General features: G+C 42.8%; 1 protein-coding gene across 1 annotated transcript in view; it reads right to left on the bottom strand.

The window, feature by feature from the left end:
* Positions 1-23,359, bottom strand: part of med13a (mediator complex subunit 13a) — a 92,402-nt gene that overhangs the window by 30,209 nt on the left and 38,834 nt on the right. The window contains exons 4-10 of the mRNA XM_078266453.1: positions 16,089-16,234; positions 10,244-10,444; positions 9,937-10,131; positions 9,642-9,804; positions 7,172-7,282; positions 4,386-5,135; positions 1,699-1,915 (exon numbers count right to left, since the gene is read on the bottom strand). Of these exons, the coding sequence (XP_078122579.1) occupies positions 1,699-1,915; positions 4,386-5,135; positions 7,172-7,282; positions 9,642-9,804; positions 9,937-10,131; positions 10,244-10,444; positions 16,089-16,234 (1,783 nt within the window). The remainder of the gene's footprint in view (positions 1-1,698; positions 1,916-4,385; positions 5,136-7,171; positions 7,283-9,641; positions 9,805-9,936; positions 10,132-10,243; positions 10,445-16,088; positions 16,235-23,359) is intronic.

The following is a 23,359-nucleotide window of genomic DNA, read 5'->3' as shown; positions in this document are numbered from 1 at the left end:
AGAGAGAGACAGACGGCGTCTTGTGTTGTATGATCATTAACAAATGTAACACTTCAGCTAGGGCTGGGACGGTTACCGCATTTCCGCGTTCATGTGACACCTACCGTGGGTCTGAGCCCGTCACCGTCATCACCGCAAAAAAAAACATTGGCCTGCACATGTGTGCACGTTGTGTCTAATGACATGGATTCATTGATTCTAATGATATGGATTGTGTCTGATGACATTGTGTCTTACAAGGATTCAAGGTTTTCTAAACAAAACTTATCATCAAAAGATGGAGCAAATCCGACCTTTAGCGAGTTTGGGAGTGCAATGTTCCATGAAACATAATAACATTCCATTCGTGTTGACTATTAGGCCTATATGCGAGAGTACCTGTGTAATGTCTTGTATCGAAGAAATGTCTTTGCCTTTCCTACGGTAGGAAAGGCAAAGACATTTCTCCATTCTCAGCTGAGGTGTACACATTAACTAGCTTAACAAGCTGCAGTGTTTACCATTGCACATTAGCCTAGCAGCTAGCGGAGTTTCCTTCGGTTTATTGCTTCATCCCGATAAAACAGCACGGTTGAATTTCAGCCTGCATGCACGTTCCGTAGCCTAAAACAGAGCGGCTTATATTGGTAGAGAGAGCAACAAGTTAGTGAACTGCAGAGTCGCCCTCTCTGCTCTCTGTCTGCTCAGCTGCTAGACGGGCTGCACTCGGCATTGTCGGCAAACTATTTATTTATATTTTACTTTAATGACAAAAGAGCTTTCTGAACTGTCTGAACTGTTTGAGAGGAGAGAAAGCAGAGTGGCCCTAAATGACAGCAAAACTCAATAAAGACTGTCACCTTGAGCTGAAATGGAAACACTGTGCTAAGGTTTAAGCTGATGTTTTTCGGCAGATAAAGACATCGTGTCTTGAGAAGCTCTAGCTTGTTGTTTTATTGTTCACTTTTAACTCACTTTACATCATCTGTGCTAACTCTTGTTCCTCTTGCTTTTCCTCACAGCGGCACTCATACGCTACTCTCCGTTACCGCTCGCTCTCCTTGCGCGACCACATGGGCACTGACGTCACTCACTTAAGGCACCCTGCCATTCTCTCTCTGACTTACGCTACTCTCGTAAGGGGGTTGCGGTATACCGCAGGAATTTCTTGCTTTTCAACCACGGTAGGAAAAAATCCATACCATCCCAGCCCTAACTTCGGTTAACGGTGAAGTAGGGGATTTGATTTGCGGGGGTATTCTGGCGACAGTAATGTTATTAGTTTTGTAAGTTAGCAGTAGACTTCATTAACCCCACCCTGGGTGAGTCTGATATAAACTGCTGTGTATGCCCGGTTCAGCTCTGAGATTTTCTCACGTTGCACAGCGCTGTGAAGGAACAATCTCCCAGATCACGTTATGTTCTGCCTCTGTTTAGAAGTGGTGAATGTAGGCTACAGCTCACAGCAACTTAATACTATATAGTGTCTGGCTTTTGTTTGATATTTAGTGTTGGCAAATAGTTTTTAATTGAGTTTCCCCTTTGCGAAATAATAGACACTGAAAAGCGTAGGGCTTTTTTTTCCGCCAACCTTATTCCACACAGTCGCTATGTTCCTTTCAGCCATCGGCTTGTGCTCCAGGAAAAGTGAAGAAAACTTAGTTTGGTGTATTCAGCAATTATGTAGCATTCCACACTCCTCGACTTGGCTTGCCTTACCTTATGTTTCTTGCCTGGCTCACGCTCCCCGCCTGCCTTATCCTTCTTGTTCGAGAATGTGAACTTGACATCTCCTTCCTCAAAGGCGTAGGGGTCCACCTCGGGTTCGTGATCTCCGTCTGTTATGGCAGCAGATAGGTATTGGTTCCTCCTGGCTCGATACATCTGAACGCGTTCTTCAGACACCTTCAGGGGCCATTTAGATGTGGACATCACCCTAGGAAGATGGAAACACTGAGGTGTGAGTAGCGCTAGTAGCACTAGAAGACCACCAGAGAGATTTACAATTCACAGGCAACAGATACCACCTAGTCATTCCAAATTTTATAGTCAAATATGAGTTGAGAAGTAGAAAACTAACTACTTCAAAAATTATTATTATTGTTGTTGTTATTATTATTATTATTATTATTATTATTATTAATAATAATAATAATAATAATAATAATAATAATTAGGAATAGGAACATTTCCTCAGCTGCTCTGTTTTTGCCTCATGCTGCCAGATATCATACGTTGTAGCTACCATGTAGGGATGGGCGATATGCAATATAAACAATAAAAAATTGGCCTACGATAGAGATTTTAATTATATCGCGATAATGCGTGTTGATGACGCAATCTACCCGCGAAGTTTAGAGCCACGAGCTGCAACCGGCTGCAACATCGTCATCTTGAGCAAACATGGCTGAAAGTAAAACGGAGGAGCTGGTGAAAAAGACCGGTGCAACATCCATTATTTGGACTTGGTTCGGATTTCAGCCGCTACAACGGACCTGTGGTCGAGCCGTACCACGGAGCCTTTCATCAGCCTGACAACTCACTATATAACGGACGATTGGAATCTTGGCAGGCAGTGTTTGCAGACGTTGTACTTCCCCGCTGAACATACGGCCGTGTGTGTGTGTGTGTGTGTGTGTGTGCGCTCGCGTGTGTGTGCTCGTGTTTGTGTGTGTGCTCGTGTTCATAAAAGTGAGTACACGTGTGCTCAAATGCGTTACATTAGGCTGCAGGTAAGAAACTTTGTTTTTATTTAAAGTATCTGTGTATCTTTGCCTATAAGTGAAAGTATTTTCAGTACAGTGTCTGTTCCTTAAAGAGAAACCAGTTTTTCCTGTTCTCTGCATCGTGGGGGGCATTTAAGAACCAAGGACTTAAACTCAGTGTAGATACTTTAAGCTTTTTCTTTGTTAAAGTCTCTAGTGTACTTGAATTTTATTTATCTGCACCATTATGTTGTATAATTACAGTTTTGCACAATAAATGTTCTCAAAACTACATACTACGTTTCTTTCTCTTTAAAAAAAACCAATACATTTAGCAGTTTGGCTTTCCTTAGGGTCTATGTAACCTGGTCTGACATGGTTCTATTATAATTTATATATCGTAATATATATCGTTATCGCAAGAGGCTGCAATGTATATCGCAATATGGATTTCAGGCCATATCGCCCATCCCTACTACCATGTTTATCTGCAGAACAGAAATGGCAGTGATTGCAAACAATTCTGACAGCTGTGAGACATCAGAACTGGATGGCATCATGTTTGTTGTCAGACAATTACATAGACGTAGTGACTGCAGCACTGACTGCGTATACACTTACAGACAGACACATTTATCACCTGTTACTGTGACTTGGCTCATAAAATGTGGCTATGACTGTGGCCTACTTGTATGTAACAGGACAGGGAGGGAAAAGAAGAAAACTACTGGCTGCTCGGTAGGAGAGGAGGGACTGACCCAACATGTGTGTTATCCCTCCCCCTTCTGTATTTCTCTGCACCTCTGTCCTCTTGTCATGCCTGTCCAGCTCTGATGTGAGGTGATGGTGTGCAGTGGCCTGGGCCAGAGATTAGCCGCCATTCAGAGCTGTGGCTGGGAGGATTACAGCTCACAAGAATAGCCATTCCAAGAGGCCGGCCCGCTGGGATTGCATAACCCTGTCGATAATTCCCACTATGGCCACTCTACAGTAGCCTGCTGGTCACTCTGCCTGCCTTCACACTGGACAAGCCCCCTCACTCTGTCCATCTATGATTCTCTTCCTGGCTAGCTTCTTGTTGCGAGCCTCTCTCCAGTGCCTGGCAAACTGATAGCCAGCAGACAGTATTTCTTTCATCTTCAACTGTGTTACAATAGCAGAGGTTTATATTTACCTAACCCTACCACTACTCTTCCTCTCTCCGAGATCCTCTGTGTGTGTGTGTGTGTGTGTGTGTGTGTGTGTGTGTGTGTGTGTGTGTGTTTGTGTGTTTATCGATGAGTAGTGCTGGCCCTGCACATTGGTAATGTATGTCAAAAGGGCACATAGCAAGAGATTAACATGCTGTATGCAGCTAAGCGCTATACCGAACATTCTGAGGCTGAGGGAGTGGGAGTGAGGTGGGGGAATCTGAGAGTGAGAGAATGAGAAAGAGGGAGAAGGTGGGTTTGGCATCATTACTCTTTCAAAAAAAAATTGGAAATTGGATTTTGAACTATTAAAAAGGGCTTCAAGGCATCCTGGGGCCACTCTGTGACTGGGGCAAAGGTGGGAAATGGAGGGTTTGAATGCCTATATGCTTAGTCAGTCTGCAAAGGGCTGAAGCCTTTATCGCCCTGCGTGTGCGTGTGTGTGTGTGTATGTGAGAGAGAGACAGAGAGGGCATTGAATAGTGACTGTTAATTGGCAGGTGTCACTCACTCTGTGACCGACACCAGGTTGTCCTGTGATGCTGAGGCCTCGTCCCTCAGCTTGTCCCCTGGCAGCAGTGGGGTGGGCAGCTCGGCTTCTTTCCTGCGGGGGAGGTTGAATAACCTCCACGGTGTGTGGGAGCTGTCCTCCTCCAAGTTGACCGCTGTGCCCACATACACAGTGGGCTCAGGAGGCTCCGAGTAGGTGGAAGCTCCGGGGTGGGGGTGATGGGAGTGGAAGTGCTGATTTAGACCCTCTGGCCCTCCAGGTTCCTCGCCGCCACCTTTCACCCTGACGAGGCAGGGCTCCGGGGGCGGCTGGTAAAAGTGTTGGCTGTTGGGGGTTGAAGGGTTCTTCATGCCCTCCCCTGATTCCTCGCCACGTTCGCAGGGGTGGGGGCTAAGTGGTGGGGGTTGGGGGGAGTTGGCCTGTTCTGACTGTCCAGCGCTGACCCCCCCACTGTGGAGCTGGGGGGCTTTTTGGATGCCAGACACATCCGTAGAGCGTATACTAGTGAATCGTCCTCCATCCTGGCCCCTCATGGCTAACCTTTGGCCAGCTGTTGCCTCGGCCTCTATTGAAGCGTCGTCGCTGGTCAAGCTGCGATGATGGAAGGGCGTCTGGGGTCTTTTCTGCTGCTTGTCACCTTTCTCTGGCTTCTCTCCCCCAGCTTTGTGCTTTGTAGGAGGCTGGGAGGGCTGGCCCGCTGATGGAGTTTGGCCTGGGGTGCTGCCTGTTCGCTGCTTCACTGATTTGTATCTGCAGGGGAGAAAACAAACAGGGAAATATGTTGAGATTATGAGAAACTGGTGAAACTAAGCAAAACGGCAGCAGAGACAGAGATCATATATCAAAACATAAAGATGTGTAATGAGAATGTTTCATTTTCATGATGCACAGAATCATGTGCAGCTTATGTAAAATCTCCCTCTAAACCTTCACATCTGCTTCTTCTAAAAAACAACAACTACTGTCACCTGTAACGTGGCAGCCTCACTAATTCATTTTAAATTAATTAGCAAAAAACACATACATTGGGCAATAATTAGGGTGCATTGTTAGACTGCAACATCTAATACACAAATGCTATCGCACAGTCATAGTTTTCTTCCTTATTCACACTCAAACACTTGACAAACAAAATGCATCGTCTACATTTTTACAAAACATCCAAAAAGAAGATCAATAAAGCAAATAACCGAAGTGCTGACAGTAGAAAAGAAATAATACCTCACTCTTAGCTCCATTGCCTATTCGGCTAGTTCAAATGAGGCTGATCACATGCATTATACAGGAATACACTATGCCAAGTCTTCACCATGGTTCAGGATCTGTTGGTCACCCTGTGGACTACCTGCTCTGAGACCACATGACCTGCCAACAGCAAACCAGGCCAAACCTCTCACCTTCTCTTATCTACCACTCTCTTCTGTTGGGTTAGCACCAGTGTTTCTTTAGCCTCTCCGTTGCTGGGTCACCACTCGGCCTGTTGCGGTTATACATTAGGGTGTTGACGAGGAAGCTGTGTCTCTTTAATTGCCAGGGTACTTGCGTGTACTGACAATTAGATAAGATAAGCAGACACACGGAAGGCTTCCATCTACAAAACAAAGCTAATGGCCAATAAAACTGGCAACGAACAGAGCTTCCCATATCTGTGTTGCTGGAGTGCTGGGTGCTTCCAACAAATTAACATGCTCCAGCTGACTGGCCAAATCCACTCTGCTCTGGTCTGCAGCCCAAGCCAGCTCTCCTCTCTCTAGGTGAAAAAAATGCCTAGTGCAAAGGATTCCCCAATGGAAGTATGCCCACACTTGCACAAAATTCCATTTAGATAGTACTTGCTCATTAACCATGAATCTGATTTTTCTATCAATCCACTGGGTTGGTCCAGGCTCCCCCTACAGAGGTCAGTCAAGCATACAATTATCCAGCTCACTGATTGGACCTGCAGTCTGCAGTGGATGGCACAAGCTTGTGTTTACAGGCTGCTCTTGTGAGTAAAGCAGCTGCTTGCAACTGTGGTTGGCCGGGACAGACGATAAGCTGAAGACTGGCGATGCAGGGGTAAGCTGATTTGCTGTTTTTTGTTAAAATGAGGCCCCAAAGACATACAATCAAAATGTGAGTAACAAGAAAACAAACATACTGCTGAAATCAAGCTTTTCATGAGGCTGGATTTAGTCATACACAAGAATTAATACGACAAATATACGCCTGCACGCGAGTAGTGGTATTCTTAGTGTGGGTGATGGCAATTGAAATACAGAGGAGATTCATGCTCTCAGTTGTCTTTCCCTGCCTACATCCTGACAAGATGCATCAACTATAACTGTGCTATCTGACATTAAACAAATATATATGAACTCATTCAACATGTTTTGAGCTAATTTGTCAATGTTAGGAGCATCCAACAATCCACGCTCCTTTTACCACCACAGTATCCCTTAAGTGCTCCATCAGAGGTCAGGCTATTCTTTCTCCCTCAAATTATTCCCATCAGCGCAGGAATAAAAATGTCTGACTTACAGAAACACACAGCCCAGGAGAGGTTACAGCCCCGGAAAGGCTGTCACTTAGACAAAAATAGTGATAAATTGAAAAATATGAAGAATAATATGCTTGTCAAAGTCTAGACAGGGATATAACCTGCAGATATTTTGCTGACTATGGCCCTCTGTACCTTTGTTCAAATCTCCATATACATTCTGTATACCCTCTTTGAAATGTCTAAGCACACATACAGTATGAGCCATACCCGCACATACTGTACATCCACGTGGGAAGTGACTGACCTGGAACAGCTGCAATATGACCTCTGGGAATGCTCCACAAAATCCCAGGCTGCCGCTTTCTCAGCCAGCTCCTCCTCACAGGTACCATTGGTTGCGGCTGAGAACTTCCGCCTGGGGCAGGGGGGAAAAAAAAAGCTTTAACGCAATTCTACAATTTATTTTTACACATATACACACACATATATACATATATATATATATATATATATATATATACATATATATACATATATATATATATATATACACACACATACATATATATATATACATATATAAATAACATTTTTTAAACACAAATCCTAAAATTGTGACACAAACTCCCAAAACGTGCAGTCCTTTCCGATGTTCCTTTGGTATGCAGTGGTGAATTGGAAAAGCTTAGTGCTGATGGATTTCATCTCCCTGCTTGGAGCAATAATATTTTGGCTGACAAGCCCAATAGCTAACTCCAGCTGACATGCTGTGCTTGGTCATAGGACAACAGACCCCGGGTTGCTCCCAATGTGTCAGATTCACTGATGGTGAATTATACAAAAGACTATATGATAAAACTACAAGCTAACCCTTACTTTAATTACTAGTAGTGCTGGGCAGTATACCGCTTCATCCGGTAAACTAATTTTAATTTCCCGTACGATATGACATTTTTCATTTACCGCCACAGTGGTGCATAGTCATGAAGAGTGCTACGGCCAAGCGGTGAATGAATTTAGAAGGGGACCCATGTTAACTGTGTTCCCTTCTAACTCATGGTTATACCTTTATAACATAAAAATGTTCAACCCACAACTAACTTTCTTTAACGTGGTAGAACACATGGCACAACACAAAAATCGGTCGTGTTAACCAACGCTACTCTGTCAGGTGGTGGAGCGACATTACGAATGCAATAACAATCCACCTATGGTCCCGCTACAGACAGTCAAGAAAGACGGGTTCAGAGCAATGATAAAAACACTGGATTCAAGGTATGTCTTGCCGTTGCCAAAATACTTCAGCCAACCTACTATCCAAAAATTATACCAACAACCCTGAAGCAAGCTAGAAACGACGCTACGTACAGTTGCCCACTTTTCTACAACTACATACCTGTGGTCAAGGTAGTGTTCATACAACTATCTTACAATATTTGGTTTTGAAAGGAAAGCAATTTTAAAGTAATTTGGCATATCTATTTATTTTTAAGTTTTTTTATTTATTTATTTTTTTTTTTTTACTACTTTGCAGTTTGCACACAAAAAAAAAAAATAGTTTACATTCTGCAACGGTTTCATGCATTCTGATTCCTTAATATATTGTATAATTTTGTGGGGTCAAGCAAACCCTATGGTAATCAAAGCTTTCAGTAAATATGATGACATTAAAATGTTTTTGTACTCCTGACATAGAATATTTATATATTATTAGCCATTATAAACCTATATAAAGGCCCAGTCATGCAAAAGAAAGGGGTACACCGTGAAACCTCCATTGGGATTATTATTTCCATCTAGGTTCTTCTGGTATTTTTGTACGGTTTATGTATGAATTATAAAACATTATTGAGAACGTTGTTGATCTAGTGTATATGATAGATGTGCAGTCAGAAGTTGCAGGAAAATAACACCAAAAGGCAACAGTGTTCAAACAATAAATTAAGAACGTTCAAGTCTTGACCAGCTTCTTTCCCATGCAAAACACATCTCATTCAAAGTGGTGCTAGGTTTGTGTAGAACTTGAACCAATTGAAGTAGTTGAGTTAATCATATTGTTTTAAACTGAAAATGAGATTTCCAACTTTCCAAGAGTACTTGAACACTGCCGCACAGCTGCTCTTCTTTACTCAGCTTGTTACACCAGTAAGTTGTGAGTGCTCATAAATTTTTTTAAAAAAGTACCGTCAGGAGAGGCTGACTGGTTCGCTCTACTGAGATGAAAGTCAGCAAATGGTGTGAACATACTGCTGATGATTTTACAGAGCACAAGATAAGGAGGAAGACAGGTGAGGTGGTGTTTTTATAAAGGTTGTTTTGGTACCTTATTTGTATGCTTGTGTGCTTAATTTACATAAACTATGACCCTCCAGAGGAGCTTCCGACATAAATTCTTAAACCCTCTACCATTGTTGATGACAACCCATTTGTGTGTAGGGATCCCGCTCATTTAGTAGTGAGAATGTACACTTTGTACCAGGTAATACCCTGCTTCATTTTAAAACACCTGCATAAAATCACACCTTGGAATTGCAAAAAGTTCTTGACTGTTGGTACTAGAGACCAATGCCAGTAGATGATAAATAACTGACTGGTTGTCAGAGGCAAGCAGGATTGCTTCTCATTCACTGTCTGATGTTTTCCATGCAACTCTCTTAGCCTTTTTTAATCTACCGCTGCCCCAATCAATACACAATGAAAATATTTTGGCTCATTTTCATTTATAGCCTGGCTGATCAATCTGTGCTACTTTCTAGAGACAAAAGCAGACTCACTTGTTCTGGGCTCGGTTGATATTGCACTCTTGCCAGACGCGCTCCACCACCTGACTGGCTAGCCGGCGTGGAACCTTGCCTCCATGATGACTTGTTCTGTCCACGCTGAACGCATCACATGATGAAGGCATCTTAACCCACTTCTGGGCCGAGTGAGAGTCCACTGGGGAGGGGGCAACATTTAACAAAAAACGTTAATGATATGGATCAATTCAAAAGCAAGCCTCACCCGAAAGACTTAACTGAAGACTTTGTAGTCCTGTCTTATAAATGTACACAGTGCTCATCCCACTACCTGTCTGTGCCTCCTCAGGCGATGTGGGAGGGGTGAGGGTCACCAAAGACATGGCGGGCTCTCGCTGGGAAGCAGGCACTTGGTGGCCACCCGAGTAGACGGCAGTGCAGTGGGAGGACCCCACAGGGGCCACAACAGGGATGTCTGACTGAGGTACCAGCACTAGGCAGGCTGGGTACACCATCCGAACACCACCTGCACACAGAGGTGGAAGTTCAGGAGCCAAACCAGTCAAAACCAAAGAAATCAGCTCTACATTTGAAACGGTTTCAAAATCAATTCAATCATATATATTTCAAAAACTGACCTACGAGGACCTCCACAGAGGCCAGATAGTCATCCTCCCAGTCCATGTCCTCTGCCTTGTCCTCCGACACACCCTCCTTGGCACTGGGGCTGATGGGATAGAACTGGTTCCACTCCTCAAGCAGCTTCTGTGTGGGCGGGTCTGACATCTTAAACGACTGGCCAGTCAGTGTCCCGTTCAGGCCAAAAGGACTCAGGATCACTAGTCAGAAGGAAAGTGTGGAGAGAAGAAGAGAAAGACAAGATAAGATAATGTTAGTCAATGGACATCTTTAACTCTGCATCATTCTCACAAGACAAGACATTTTACCTTATCACAATCAAGGGTCTAAGGGGGGTGTCGTATGCTGTACAGATTGTAAAGCCCTTTAGGGAATATTGGTGATTTGAGATATTGGACTATATAAACAAAAATTGATTTGGCAAATCCTTTTGCCATCTTCTTTCCTTCACCTCTGCATCCTTTACTTCCCATTTTTTGTTCTTACATGCATTGTAAGAACAATGTCCTCTTTTCCAAGCTATTCCTTCCAGCTTTATCCATTTTCTACATCCTTAAACAGCTTCCTTGCAGTGGTTCCACATTTCTTCACTCACTCTTCTGCCATACCTTTTGTCTCCTCTTCAACAAACTTGATTTCTAATCTTTCACACTTCACCCCCCATCCTTATCCTCCTATCTTGTCCTAATTCCTTTCCATCATTATTCCTTCCTTACGCCTTTTCCCAAAGTTCTGGCCTTAAACTCATGCCTTCCCTCATTGCCTTCAGATTTTATAAATGTTCTGTTCCTATTTTCACTCTTGCAACAATCTAATTCCTGTCTTGATCATCTGTCTTCTCCCACATGCTTTCCTTTCCCTGGCATTTTGCCGTATCTGGCCGAATCAGCAGCGTTCTGACCTTTCCAGAGCACCGCTGGACCCAGTAGGTCCGAGCTGACTTGCCAAATCCTTACAGAGCAATCCAGACGTCAATTATTGGCAAGTGGTGGCCTCTCAGAGACCATAAACAGAGGCTTTTAAAAAGGGCCACTCCTCAGCAAACACACTTGACTGCACAGACATATGAGAGTCACACAGAGAGCCCATCACAGACCTACATCCATCAGAGAATGCAGATAGTACCATGAACTAACATGCATAATGCATACATGAGCACAGAAACCATATGCATATCAACTTTAGAGACAAATTTATATATAAACACACACACATATATATATTCATTCTCTCTCTCTGGGTGTATCATACATTTGAATGAGAGCGGGGGTATAGATGGTTCTACAAACACAGGCTGGGTGGCTGGGTGTGTGAGTGAGCATTAAACGTCCCTCTCTGCACTGCTTATCTAGTGTGTCTAGTGTCTAGACTAGATGGCCTCTCTCCCCAGGTATTGATCCTGCGGCTGGAGCAAAGAACAGCTTCCAGGACGGGAAAATGGTGGGAGACGTCGGAACAGAAAAGAATAGGAAAAGGAAGATGAAGACTTCTAACACTTAAAGTTATTATGATTAAGACGGTCATGAAACCAAACCCCATTTTTGTGGTGCAAATTCTATCTGCTATACCCAGTCTAAATATATTTCAGAGTCCACCATTCCCACACAGGATTCAGCACGAGAGATTTACAGGGAATCAATCCAGCTCAATTGTATCTCATTGATATCAGCCTCAATGTTTACTGTTTACTGAATCAGAGCTGTATTGTTAATGCAAACCAATTACTTCCTAGTACCACTGCTTCACATGAAAAGCATTCAACTGGCAAAACACAGGGTGGCTTTTATTGTTAAGCAGGCACAGGAAACAATGTATTAATCACCACTTATGGCACTGAGCGCTATTCTTCATCAAATATGTAAACAAGACAAGTCCTTTTTTGGCATTTTAATGTCAGCGGATCAGTTTCATTTTTGCAGTAATGGAACAAATGGGAGCTGTTAGATTAAGAGCTGCAGGCGACAGGCTGCAAACCTCCAACTCCTTGCAAGGTAACCAACTTTACTATGTCCTGTGCTGTTGTGTGGAAAACTACTCGCAGCATGTGCAGCATAAAATCAGATCGTGATTACAATTATTATTGACTGATTTCTTGTTTAAAACAAGGTGAGTTTGTTTGGCTGCACTGCAAACAGATACACTAGCTGCTCTTCCAATGTATTTCTGAGAAAGTCCGTTTTGTCACACAAAAGAATTGTTCAATCTAGTATTATATATATATATAACTTTGTTTTAACCACAGGTGTCACCAAATCAACCAGGACTGAAATCTTTAGGATTAAATCTTGGAAACGGGAAGGTTTGGAAATTACTGGTTTGATAGAAAAATCTAATATTCAGCAACACTTTTGGGTGTTTTAAGGTAGTGACTGGCGGGTGGTGGTAGAAGATTAGTAACAAGGTAGTGAAGTAAGAGCACTGTGGAGCATTACTAGGCAAAGTTTGGTACTTAGAGAGATTATTTACCCTTAAATAAACCCTGGTGGCATACAAGAACAAACTAAAGCATGAAACATGTTGTCCAGAATAACATTTTTACCCTAGTCTTTTTAAAACTACCTACGCAAAAAGGACCCCGCGAAGGGAAGAACAAAAGGTTGTGTTGCGGTACACAACAACATCCAGCTACGGTCGATCATTATTAACCTTAATTAAATTCAACCCCACTCCTTTTCCCTTTCATTTCTGCATTTCCTGCTGCGAGCGCGCGCACGCACACGCACACACACACACACACACACACACACACACACACACAGAAGACCTGAGGCCAGTCGTGGAAGAGAGATCAAATTCTGCACAATTATGGAAATGGTTTACCGTTTCTCCCATCACCACCCCACCCCACTGCACCCTCCCCTCCATCCCTTCTGCCTCTCTCTCTGTCTGACTGTGAACCTATCTCTGGCTCCCTGAAGACATGTCAAATGTGCTCAGATCAGTGTAATGGGCTGAGAGTTCATTACATTCACTCTGCGCCCTTTTATGAGGTCACATCCTGGAAAGGTCTGCCTGCCGGAGCGCTCTGCCGCACAGTAAACCAAGCTTGGCAGAGGTGGGTGGGGGGGATGAGTGAAGGGGGGTGGAAGTCAACCCTTCCTCGACGCTATGCTTGGTTAGCCAGGAGGAGATGCACTGCGGCGGTGAAAACACACACCTGCGCATAGACACACACCGTACTCAAAGACAAAACACTGATCAGAAAATACATTCACACTATAGAGACGCGTGTCTGCTTCATTAGATGCATATAAATCAGTGATTCTCAACATGGGGTGCAGGTACCTCCAGGGGGGGATTCAGGGTATTTTACAGTGCGTCCCATCAAAATGAGAATTAATATTATTTTAATAGTTCAATTTCAAGATAATGGTGGGGGGGGTACTTGAGATGACGATTTAAAAAAAGGCAAAAGGACAGCCATTCATTGACCAATAAAATTAGTCATAAGTAACGAGCAAGGAAAGCTCTAGACATAGTAAAGGGGTTAGCTATACATGAATTACTGTGGTGAGAGGAGGAAGAGATCACTGTTGTGATTCTGGAGGGGTGTAGGGAGAGGGGAGGGCTGAATCACATCAGTCCAACTATAGAGAGAAAGGGAAAAGAGGGAGATCTTTCCTAGTTTGTCGCTCAACTCAATTTTCTTGTAGAAAGAGTAAATTCAGGAATTTTAAGATTTTGACAGTATAATCATCTCTCAAGATCTAATCAAAAGTCTCACAAAGTGCTCCTTTGTCAGTTTTCTGGGCAGCACTCATTTCTATTTGGAAACACATGGCTTTAAAATGTGTGTATTATCTTGAGTCTAGTTCAGGTGGCATGTCGTGAAGTCAACGACAGGGTCCTTTTCTCTGCAAGAGAGAAGGATCAGGGCAAGTCTGACGCAGATATTCATACCTCAGTTTTGTTACACATACAAACAGGATAAGTGTGTGATTCTTTCATTTTTATTCTAATATTGTTGTTTAGAAAGCAAACTATTTCCTTCCCTTCACAAAGTAAATGTATATTACAGTCATTACATTAACATTTCTCTGTGTGAGTGGAAATGCAAGCAAACAATGGTTTCGGGATTATATTGTGTTTGGCTTAGGATGGGGTAATGAATTTAGAGCCAATGATGGAATATCATTAGAGCCACACATTTTTACAGCTACACCATACTACACCACACTATAATTTAAAGTGACTACAGAGGCTGTTCTCTTTTGAACTGGCTGCAGGCCAATTTGTAATGAAAGACCGCCTGACAGAAGAGTGTATATGCATTATCTTAGCAACAGCACATATACAGCTTATTAATATAATATAGTAAAAAAAAACTACACTCTTACACTTGCACTGAGCATTTAATGTTTACAAGAAAAAAAAGAAATTCAAGGAAATGCTTCTGAAAGCATAATTCCCTTATGTACTCCAGTATACTCCAACTTACCTCCTTGAGGCAACAGGTTGGGTGCTGTGCTCAACACTTGTGTTGTGTGTGTGTGTGTGTGTGTGTGTGTGTGTGTGTGTGTGTGTGTGTGTGTGTGTGTGTGCGCGTGCGTGCAGTTCAATTGGCTTCCTGAAAGTAAAAGTAGCGAAAAAAAGGAAATTACATTTCAATACCTGTTAATAGGCATGTTGTTTCTTTGGCTTTTCTTTCATGAAGGGGCCCAAAGAAGGCTTTGACTTCTTACACTGGCCCATTGATAGATGGTGCCTTTGTTGTTGTTTTTTTTTTTAACTCTTTTTTTGTTTATCATTGACAGCAGAGATGTAACCACTTATGATTTAACAATGAATTTAACCGGTAACACTTTACTTGAAGCTATCTACATAAGAGTGACATGACACTGTCATGTCACATGAAGACTAACCCTAACCTGTCATGACAAAAACCGAATGACACTTAATGACAGAAGCGTTATGTTATAAACTATTCTGACTTGTTTATAATGTGTATGACACGTTCATGACAGTGTCATGTCACTCTTATGTAGATACCTTCAAGTAAAGTGTAACCATTTAACCTATTCATGGAAAACTTTTACTAGTTTTGCAACTGAGTGTGAAAAAACTTCCATCTCAGGCAACAATAGAGCTTTATTCTTACTTCAAAAATATAAAACATTTAGCTAAAAGTTTAAAGTTTTAAACTCAATCAGCCACCAGGGAAACGTTTCCCAATTCCGGGTCAGACGGGGCCATTCTGCACAGTTTGGTGCATTTGTATTGATTAGAAGGCTAGTATTTGTCTTAATAATAAATAAATATTAACATTTGGTAATTTATCATGAATGGCTGCAGTGTGTGAAAGATCCTCCTGAAATTGCAAAGCAGTAAAAACAGCAAAAACAGTAGTTCTGGTCTGGCTGTCTGAGTGCACAGGCATGCATACAGACATTCAAATGCTGATTATGGCCCTTTGTTTTGGAATGAGGAATTCCATGGCCGTCTTAAAGCACAGGATTTAAAAGAAAACCAAAAGCAAGACAGAGCATTCATTTCCTCCCACCTAATCACATGCATGCTTGAGCGTAATGATGTGTCTCACCATAACTGTGTGGCACTTGACAGTCAAATCAAAGTGACACATTATAGCACAACACTGTTAATTTGTTTATCCAGCTATTGCGCTACTGATCAGATTATTAGGAAACATGTGGGTATGATGTGTACCACCAGCACCCAACTTGCCACATAATTACATAGCAGGACAAGAAATGTTTTGGTATTTGTTACCAACGAGCCAAAAGGGAGCTGTATAACTCCTAAAGGATAAGTTGTGTTAGCTCAAACAGTGCCTTCACTTTTCCCAGTGCATTCTGAGCTGCCAGGTGTAGTGGACTAAAGACCCACCTTGGAAGGGGCTGGACGCTTGCTGAGCCAGAGTGAGGTGCTCCTCCGTCAGATGGTAGACGGGCTGGTGCTGGTTGATCTCCACACTCGTGCACACGTTGCTCTCACCGTGCAAGAAGAAGGTGAAGGCGCAGGATAGGTGCTCACTGGGAGGAAGAAGAGAAGAAAAAGAAAGAGGAGAAGAGTCATTTGGGATCAGGTTACTTTAATGGCGCTGACACACCAACCCAATAATCGGCCGTCGGACAGTCTGGCGAGGACACGTTTAGTCGGAGACAGGGAAGTCGGGACTCACCCGGAAATGGCGAGCGGATGAGCCTCTCAAAATCGGACGAAAATCTTTTAAACTGACCTTTGTCGATCTGAAATGAAGACAGATTCAGCAACTGCATGGCCTATTTCTCGCTTAAAATGTTTTCAGAAACACGTTTCGGTGAACTATTTTAGTACAACATGAGATCGTATTCTGAACAAGCCGCCATGACAGTCTGGCTGTGAATTTCCGGAGAAAAAAGACCCACGTGACGCGTTCGTCCAATCAGCTGCCGGTTTTCATTTTCTGGGAAACAATACAGAGAAGCGCCGCCTGCTGCTATGGAGACGTATTACGTTTCACGCACACTCAGAGCGTACGCGCAAGTGTGTTTTGAGGCATTTTTTTTTGGACCTCGGGGACCCGAGTGATCAGTCCGACTGCCTTTTCTGCCGACGGTCGGCTGTCTGGTTGGTCTGTAACCTCTCTAATATGCACCTTTGAAAGGAACTACTATGTGCAATGAATAACTCCAATAGTGTGAGGTGGAGAAGTGACTGCTGTGGGGAGCAGATCAGATAGTTCATGTTGCTGTTCACAGGGAATAGAAAGAGTTGGCAGGGAGAGGAAAGGTAGAGACAGAAAGCATGACATAAAAGCCTGTGTCTTTTTTTGTCAAAGGCTACAATTAAATCTTTCCTCTCATTCAAGTTCTGTTTCAACATGACTGCGACTCTTGATAGGAAAGATTAAGCCAGAGATAGAAAAGAAGACACTAGTGATCTGTGTACCCTCTGGTGATACAAAGATTGTTCTGATGGCTGGACAAGTCTATTTTCTGATACTGCTACACACAATAGTGAAGTGTCTGCATCCTTTATTCCATTTGAGTTTAGAAACTTAAACGGCTACATAAAGGTCAAGATGCAAGTAAGTGTGTGTGTGTGTGTGTGTGTCCATCGAGTGTGGATAGCGCTGTGTTTAAAACAAAGGGGCAAGCCCTGACTAACCCTGGCTTTCTAGGCAATACACTCAGAGATAACAGTTTATTCTCTCTCCCACTCCCCCCTCTCTCTCTCTCTCTGCTTATAACAATGCCTGCCTGTGCCAGTCTGACCTCAACAGCACACAACAAAAGTGACAAGTTGAAGAAGAAACAGAAAGCAAGGACAAGGCAGACGGAAGGAGAGAGGAGCAGAGCAAAATGCAGGCCATTGTCTGCAGGCTTTCCTCTCTCTTTCAGCCCGGTCTCATCCATCATAGACACCCGCAAACGCACACAAATGCAAAGAGTGTGAGAGACAGCGCAAGTGACAGATGACCAAATGAAAATGGACGCTGTGAATTTGGAAGTGGATCAAAGAGGGTTGCCTCCTCCGAGGATTTGGTTAAGCAAATATCAGTCTTCCCTCCCTGTCTCTCTCTCTCTGGCACACCTACTCTGCAGAGGATTAAAAAGAAGGAGCAGAGAGGGGGAGCAACGCAGATAGAGATATGGAAGGAGAGAGCGCACTTCAATAAGATAATACCACCTACGTAGTGGAGAGATGCCCTAAGCCCCCCAGAGCTTGACATTCATCTTACACCCCTTTTTTCTGCAAAAATAAGGTGGTGGTAGTTATTTAATGGCTATAAATGTATAATATTCATATTCTACAGTTGGAAGGAAGGAAGCAAGAGAGAGAGAGAGAGAGAGAGAGAGAGAGAGAGAGAGAGAGAGAGAGAGAGAGAGACTTAGCTATGCATGTACTGGTATTGGACTGCTACTGCCATGAAATGTAAGGATAGGTTCAGACTCTTTCAAGTCGGTCATAATACAATATTCACATGCGTATATGTAAACTGAAAGCGCTATGGGTCACGGTAATCATTCCTCCTGTTTGTACTGGCTATATAGCAATCCTGTCCTATCGTGACTGTCAGTCATGCCGGACAAAATCCACAGTCCTTATCCTGTAAAACTAGACACAAAACAGTCCTCCATTCTGTAGTTTGGCAGAAGCAAATATGAGTCTAAATTAAAGTAATCAAGTGGGTCTTCAAAGTTATGGTCTTTTCAGTACTAAATTCCCTCGTCCCTTGCTGAGCTGCACATAAAGGAAATACAGAAAGGGAACGTGACACTAAAATGACAGTAACTTTGAAATATATCCACTTAATTTGTTTAAGGCTGCATTTGGATGACACAGTGCATGAAGAAACACTGCCAGCTCAGTCATTTGAATAAGGTCACTGTTGATGCAGCTGCTAATAATGTTTGGTTGTCCAGCTGAAAAGTTGGACCTGACTCAACCTCTGCCTGACCACAATGGGACATCCGGAAAGGCGCTGTGTTGGCCAATCAAATACGTGTAAGTAGGCCTGTCACAATAACAAATTTTGCTGGACGATAAATTGTCCCAGAAATTATTGCGATAAACGATAATATTGTCGTTCCGAGACCATTTTCGTCTAATATAATGATAATGGCATAATAATGTAGGTACACCTTTTCAAAGATCAATACACTTTTATTTCTAAAGAATATTTAACACTGGAACTGGAAGACATTTTAAATATCCACAATATGTCTTTGATCTCAGTTAGTGTGTCGTCTTTCATGCTGTTGTACAGTGGTGGAATTGCCTTTTGTGACACGTTTGTTCTCCAAGGCAATTCATAGCCTACTGGCTGTCAAATGTTTGCAGCATTCCTCGAGTGTTAGGAGACTACAGACTCTGTACTACATTTAACAATTATTTAACACTAAATATTCAATTTAAATAATATATAATTAATAAATTAAATCTATCTATATGGCTATATCTGCCACGGGGGAAGTAAATGTTTGTACCAAAATAGTTCTGTTTTTCAGTCTTCATTTTGGCGAAGGTGCAGCTTCTGCTCCTCTGCAGGTCGGAGCTTCGTGGGGGCGGGCCGACACACACACACACACACACACACACACACACACACACTTTCCGCACTCCGTGTCCGCGGAGTGCTGTAGGCTTGTACCTTTAATGTTCTGTGTATTGTCGGACACGTTGCTGAAACCACTTGCGAGACTGACAAGTCCACAGCGGCGTGTATGTCCGAGCCTGTCTCTACCACCTCCATCTGTCAACTGTGGTTTGGACTGAAAGGGAGAAAACGGGACGCCGAGTAAACACGGCGGATATTGCTCATATACTTTATTCTTTTTCTCTTTTTTTTGACGGCGCCTTAACTGCAAAGTGCTGAGGGAAACCATGCTCCAACAACTAGCATTTTCTGTCTCTCTCTCTCTCCGCCAGGAGTCCCGCCCACACAAAGACCATGCGACTGACAAGAGGGTTCACTCCTCATTACGCTAAGGAACCGAGAGTGGTCATCCAGTCTCTTTGGTAGAGAGAGAGAGAGAGAGAGAGAGAGAGAGAGAAGGAAAACAAACAAGCATGCAAATGGAAATTATCGCGGCCGGAAAAATTATCGAGCTCATTCTTTTTATCGTGTGATTAATTGATTTATTGACTATCGCGACAGGCCTACATGTAAGCACACATTCCTGGAAGATTACTTTATAACTCCATATTTCTAGTGTTTAGCTCGCTATCATAGCGGCAGCAATCATTTTATCTTTCATCATGCCAGCTTTCCAGAGTTGCTCTGCAGTGTTTTGGCATCCGATAATCCTTCAAACTCAGGTACACACCCCCACCAACTCACCAGCTTGCATTTTCTTTTAATGCAGGGCCGTTTTAGGTCTGAATGCCCACTTATTTGTGACTGCTGAAGCCTCACATCAGCTTGAGATGAACATTTTTGCACGGAAGAAGAACTGTGGTTTCTGAAAAAAATAATCTGAACCCATCCTTTGGGTTCAGGCTTAACACCAGAATGTCACGTAATGTCATGTCAACCATGCAGGCCAGATCAGGTTGTGGAGCAAACTGCTGTCTATCAGATATCAGATTTTTCAGATAAGCCAGTTTACAGTAGCATCCAATCCTCCAAATTAATTACATTTGTGGCACAAAGAGTATATCAAGTAATTGTTTTAATTCAAGAAAATGTAGGCACGACTGAAAAATATTACCCGCTCATGACAAATACCAGGCTATTGTATTAATTTTTTTTTTCAATGAAAACAATGCAAAAATGATTGATTCATATGGTAATTGCACTTAAAAGACATTTTAAGTGCAAATATCAGAACTTAGTTGAACATGCAAGTCTAATTGTGTGATGATTCAGTTGTTAGGATTCCTAATGCAAAACACTAATAAAATGAGTTTGATGAAAAAAGGTGGTTAAGTATTGTTTTGGGCCTCATTTAATAGAAAATGTTGCTCACCATTTAGGTAATTAGGGTGTGCATTTATGTTTGTAATGTTTGTAATGTGTGTGTGTGTGTGTGTGTGTGTGTGTGTGTGTGTGTGTGTGTGTGTGTGTTGTGTAAAACACCCTCCAGTGCTGGGGCAGGGCATGTGACCCAACCACCTGGAGTGTGTGTGAGAAACAGCACGTCGAAAAATAAAGATGGAGGTTAGAATGGTAGCCAGGCACGATTCTCCCTCATTTGCACAGCATTGAGCTGAATACTAGAACAGTGGCACACTTGGAATGAGACTGGAAAGGGCTGGTGGGGTTATTTAAGGCTAACCTTAAAAGAATAAACCATTTGTTTTTGGGGGGAGATGGATGAGCTGGTTACCCTGTCAAGCAATGTCTATGTTGCCATTACAAGAATGTAGCAGCTGACCAGCAGGCCATTCTGCTATCACTGTGGTGTATTTATGTACAGGAAATGGCCTAGAGAATGACAAGAAGGGGAGGAAAGGAAAAGCAAGTGAGACACGGATGACAACAGACGGACAAAAAATGTGTTGTTGTATTCTGCAGAGATCAACAGAACTGCAGTCTGCCATTCTCCTCTCACCCGCACAGAAAACCTGACACTACACATTCACACACATCTGTGTTTGCAGGGCACTTGTAAGCTTGAGGTGGAGGGCTGCCATCTGTGGCTCAGCAGGCAGAAGTACAACCCGGCTCCCTCACACACAGAGCAGTCTGTACAATCACATTTGTTAAGAATTGATTTAAATCCAGTATGATACTGTCTGTGTCAGCTGATTGGTTAAGAAGATTATCAGACATGCCAGCTGTTGACATTAAAACTGGCACATGCTAAATGATCACATTACTATCCGGTAGTGATGTAGAGAAATGTTCTTTACGTATTTAAATGTCACTTAATGATTCTAAAAAATCTGTCTGTCTACTTGTATAAACATCAAATATGCAGTTGCGGTGCAGACAAAGTTTCAGTGATTTTATTTTTTGCTTATTTAAATTGAATATTTCAGGTCACATGAACACTGGAGAAAATCCTGTATTGACCAGTTGGACACTAAGTTGCAGAGTGTTTGCCGACAGAAGGGTGATTCAAATGTCAACAGGTGCTTGGTAAGCCCTTGGCCAAGTAAGCACCGAAAACATCGACGAAAACAACACCAGCACATGACAAGTTTCCTTACCACTGTGTCTCTCGCTGACACACAAAAGGATTTAGCAAAGCTTGTGCTGTGACAAACTGCAGCACAAACCTATTGGATCTGTCAGTGGGTCTGTGTACAGGAGTGTTCACTGCCCTGTCCACACGTGTGACATACACAAACACGCAGCATCGTGCCAAATTCAATTCTTCTGCAAACGCCCACAGCCTGCTGGTGAGGCAAACACAAGAGCAAAAACAAACACACACACACACACACCTCCTCCCACCGTGCAGTGTTTTTAGCCCCCAACGTCGCCTTCCAGGCAACGCCGCAATGGTTATGTCAAAGAAGTTATGTTAGTATTAAGGTGAGGGTTAGCTGCCTGTAAGGCGACATTGGAGGCTTAAAACACCATCGAGCCCACCGTGCACACAGCGTCTGTCTCCATAAAGGAGTCACAATCAAAGACCCGACTCTTAGCAAACAAGCGATTGTGCCTGCTTTAGAAAGTTAACTAGTCGCAAGTTTGCGGTAAAATGCAGTTGGGTTGTCAAGGTCAAAACACTATATAGCAGCTGTGAATCAAATAACCGTATAATAAATACTGTTATGTCATTTTTTACTCTGACACCAATCAACAAACTCATCCACGATGCTTTGTTTTATTTTCAGTGACCAAACCAACAATCTCCGTGTCATTAGCAAATGTAACATTGAAACGAGAATTAGATGCTGAGAGTTAGATGTGAAGATCCACACCTCTCACATGTCTGTACAGTAAATATCAAAGCTACAGTGAGCAGTCAGTGCTGGCCAGGCACAGTGGCGTCCTGAACTATTCCTTTAAATGAACATTGGCACCCCTGTAACATTCTCTATCTGCCATAACTCCAAATGAAATAATCATAATGAAATTATGATTTCATTTGGAAACGATTTCTTACTTTGCCTAAGGGTCTCCAGGAACCCCCTGAGGGACCTACTCCAGGACATGTCGTGTCTGTTTAAGTATGTCAAACCTGCCTCAAGACTTAGGTTCTCAGGGACTTTAGAATGTCATCTCCCCTGCAGCGAGATACTGTTTGCACTTCAAAAAAAGGCCAAAACCCAAGGCCAGTGTTGAGTACCACAGAAAACTAAACTGTCCCTCTTTAAATTACTAAATATATCTTATCTCATTTGTTTGATCTATTATTAGAGGAATTAAATGCATAATTTTAAAGATGGAAAGAAAATATGAGATACAGCAGGCTGCAGTGTACCCAAAATACTCAGTTAAAAAGCCTGCAAAACAACTAGATGCTTGTCAGAATACCGTTCATTAAGGAGATGTGTGGGATTCTCTCTCTCTCTCTCTGTTGAGAGAGAATATAAAAAGGAGGGAGGGTTAGCGTTGTAGCCTGACAAAAAGCCACAGGACCTTTTAATCATCTTTTCTTTCTCCGTCTCCACCTTTCCTCCCACTCCCCTCTCCTCTGCTCTTCATCTATTAACTGGCAAATAGACTGTGCTGCTCTCTGATCTGCTCTCCTTTCCCTCTCCGAGCCGTCACACAT

The sequence above is a fragment of the Sander vitreus genome, chromosome 13, assembly GCF_031162955.1.
Source record: "Sander vitreus isolate 19-12246 chromosome 13, sanVit1, whole genome shotgun sequence".
Classification (NCBI taxonomy): Eukaryota; Metazoa; Chordata; class Actinopteri; order Perciformes; family Percidae; genus Sander; species Sander vitreus.
The sequence above is the reverse complement of the archived record's forward strand: the minus strand, read 5'-3'. Positions and strand labels throughout refer to the sequence as shown.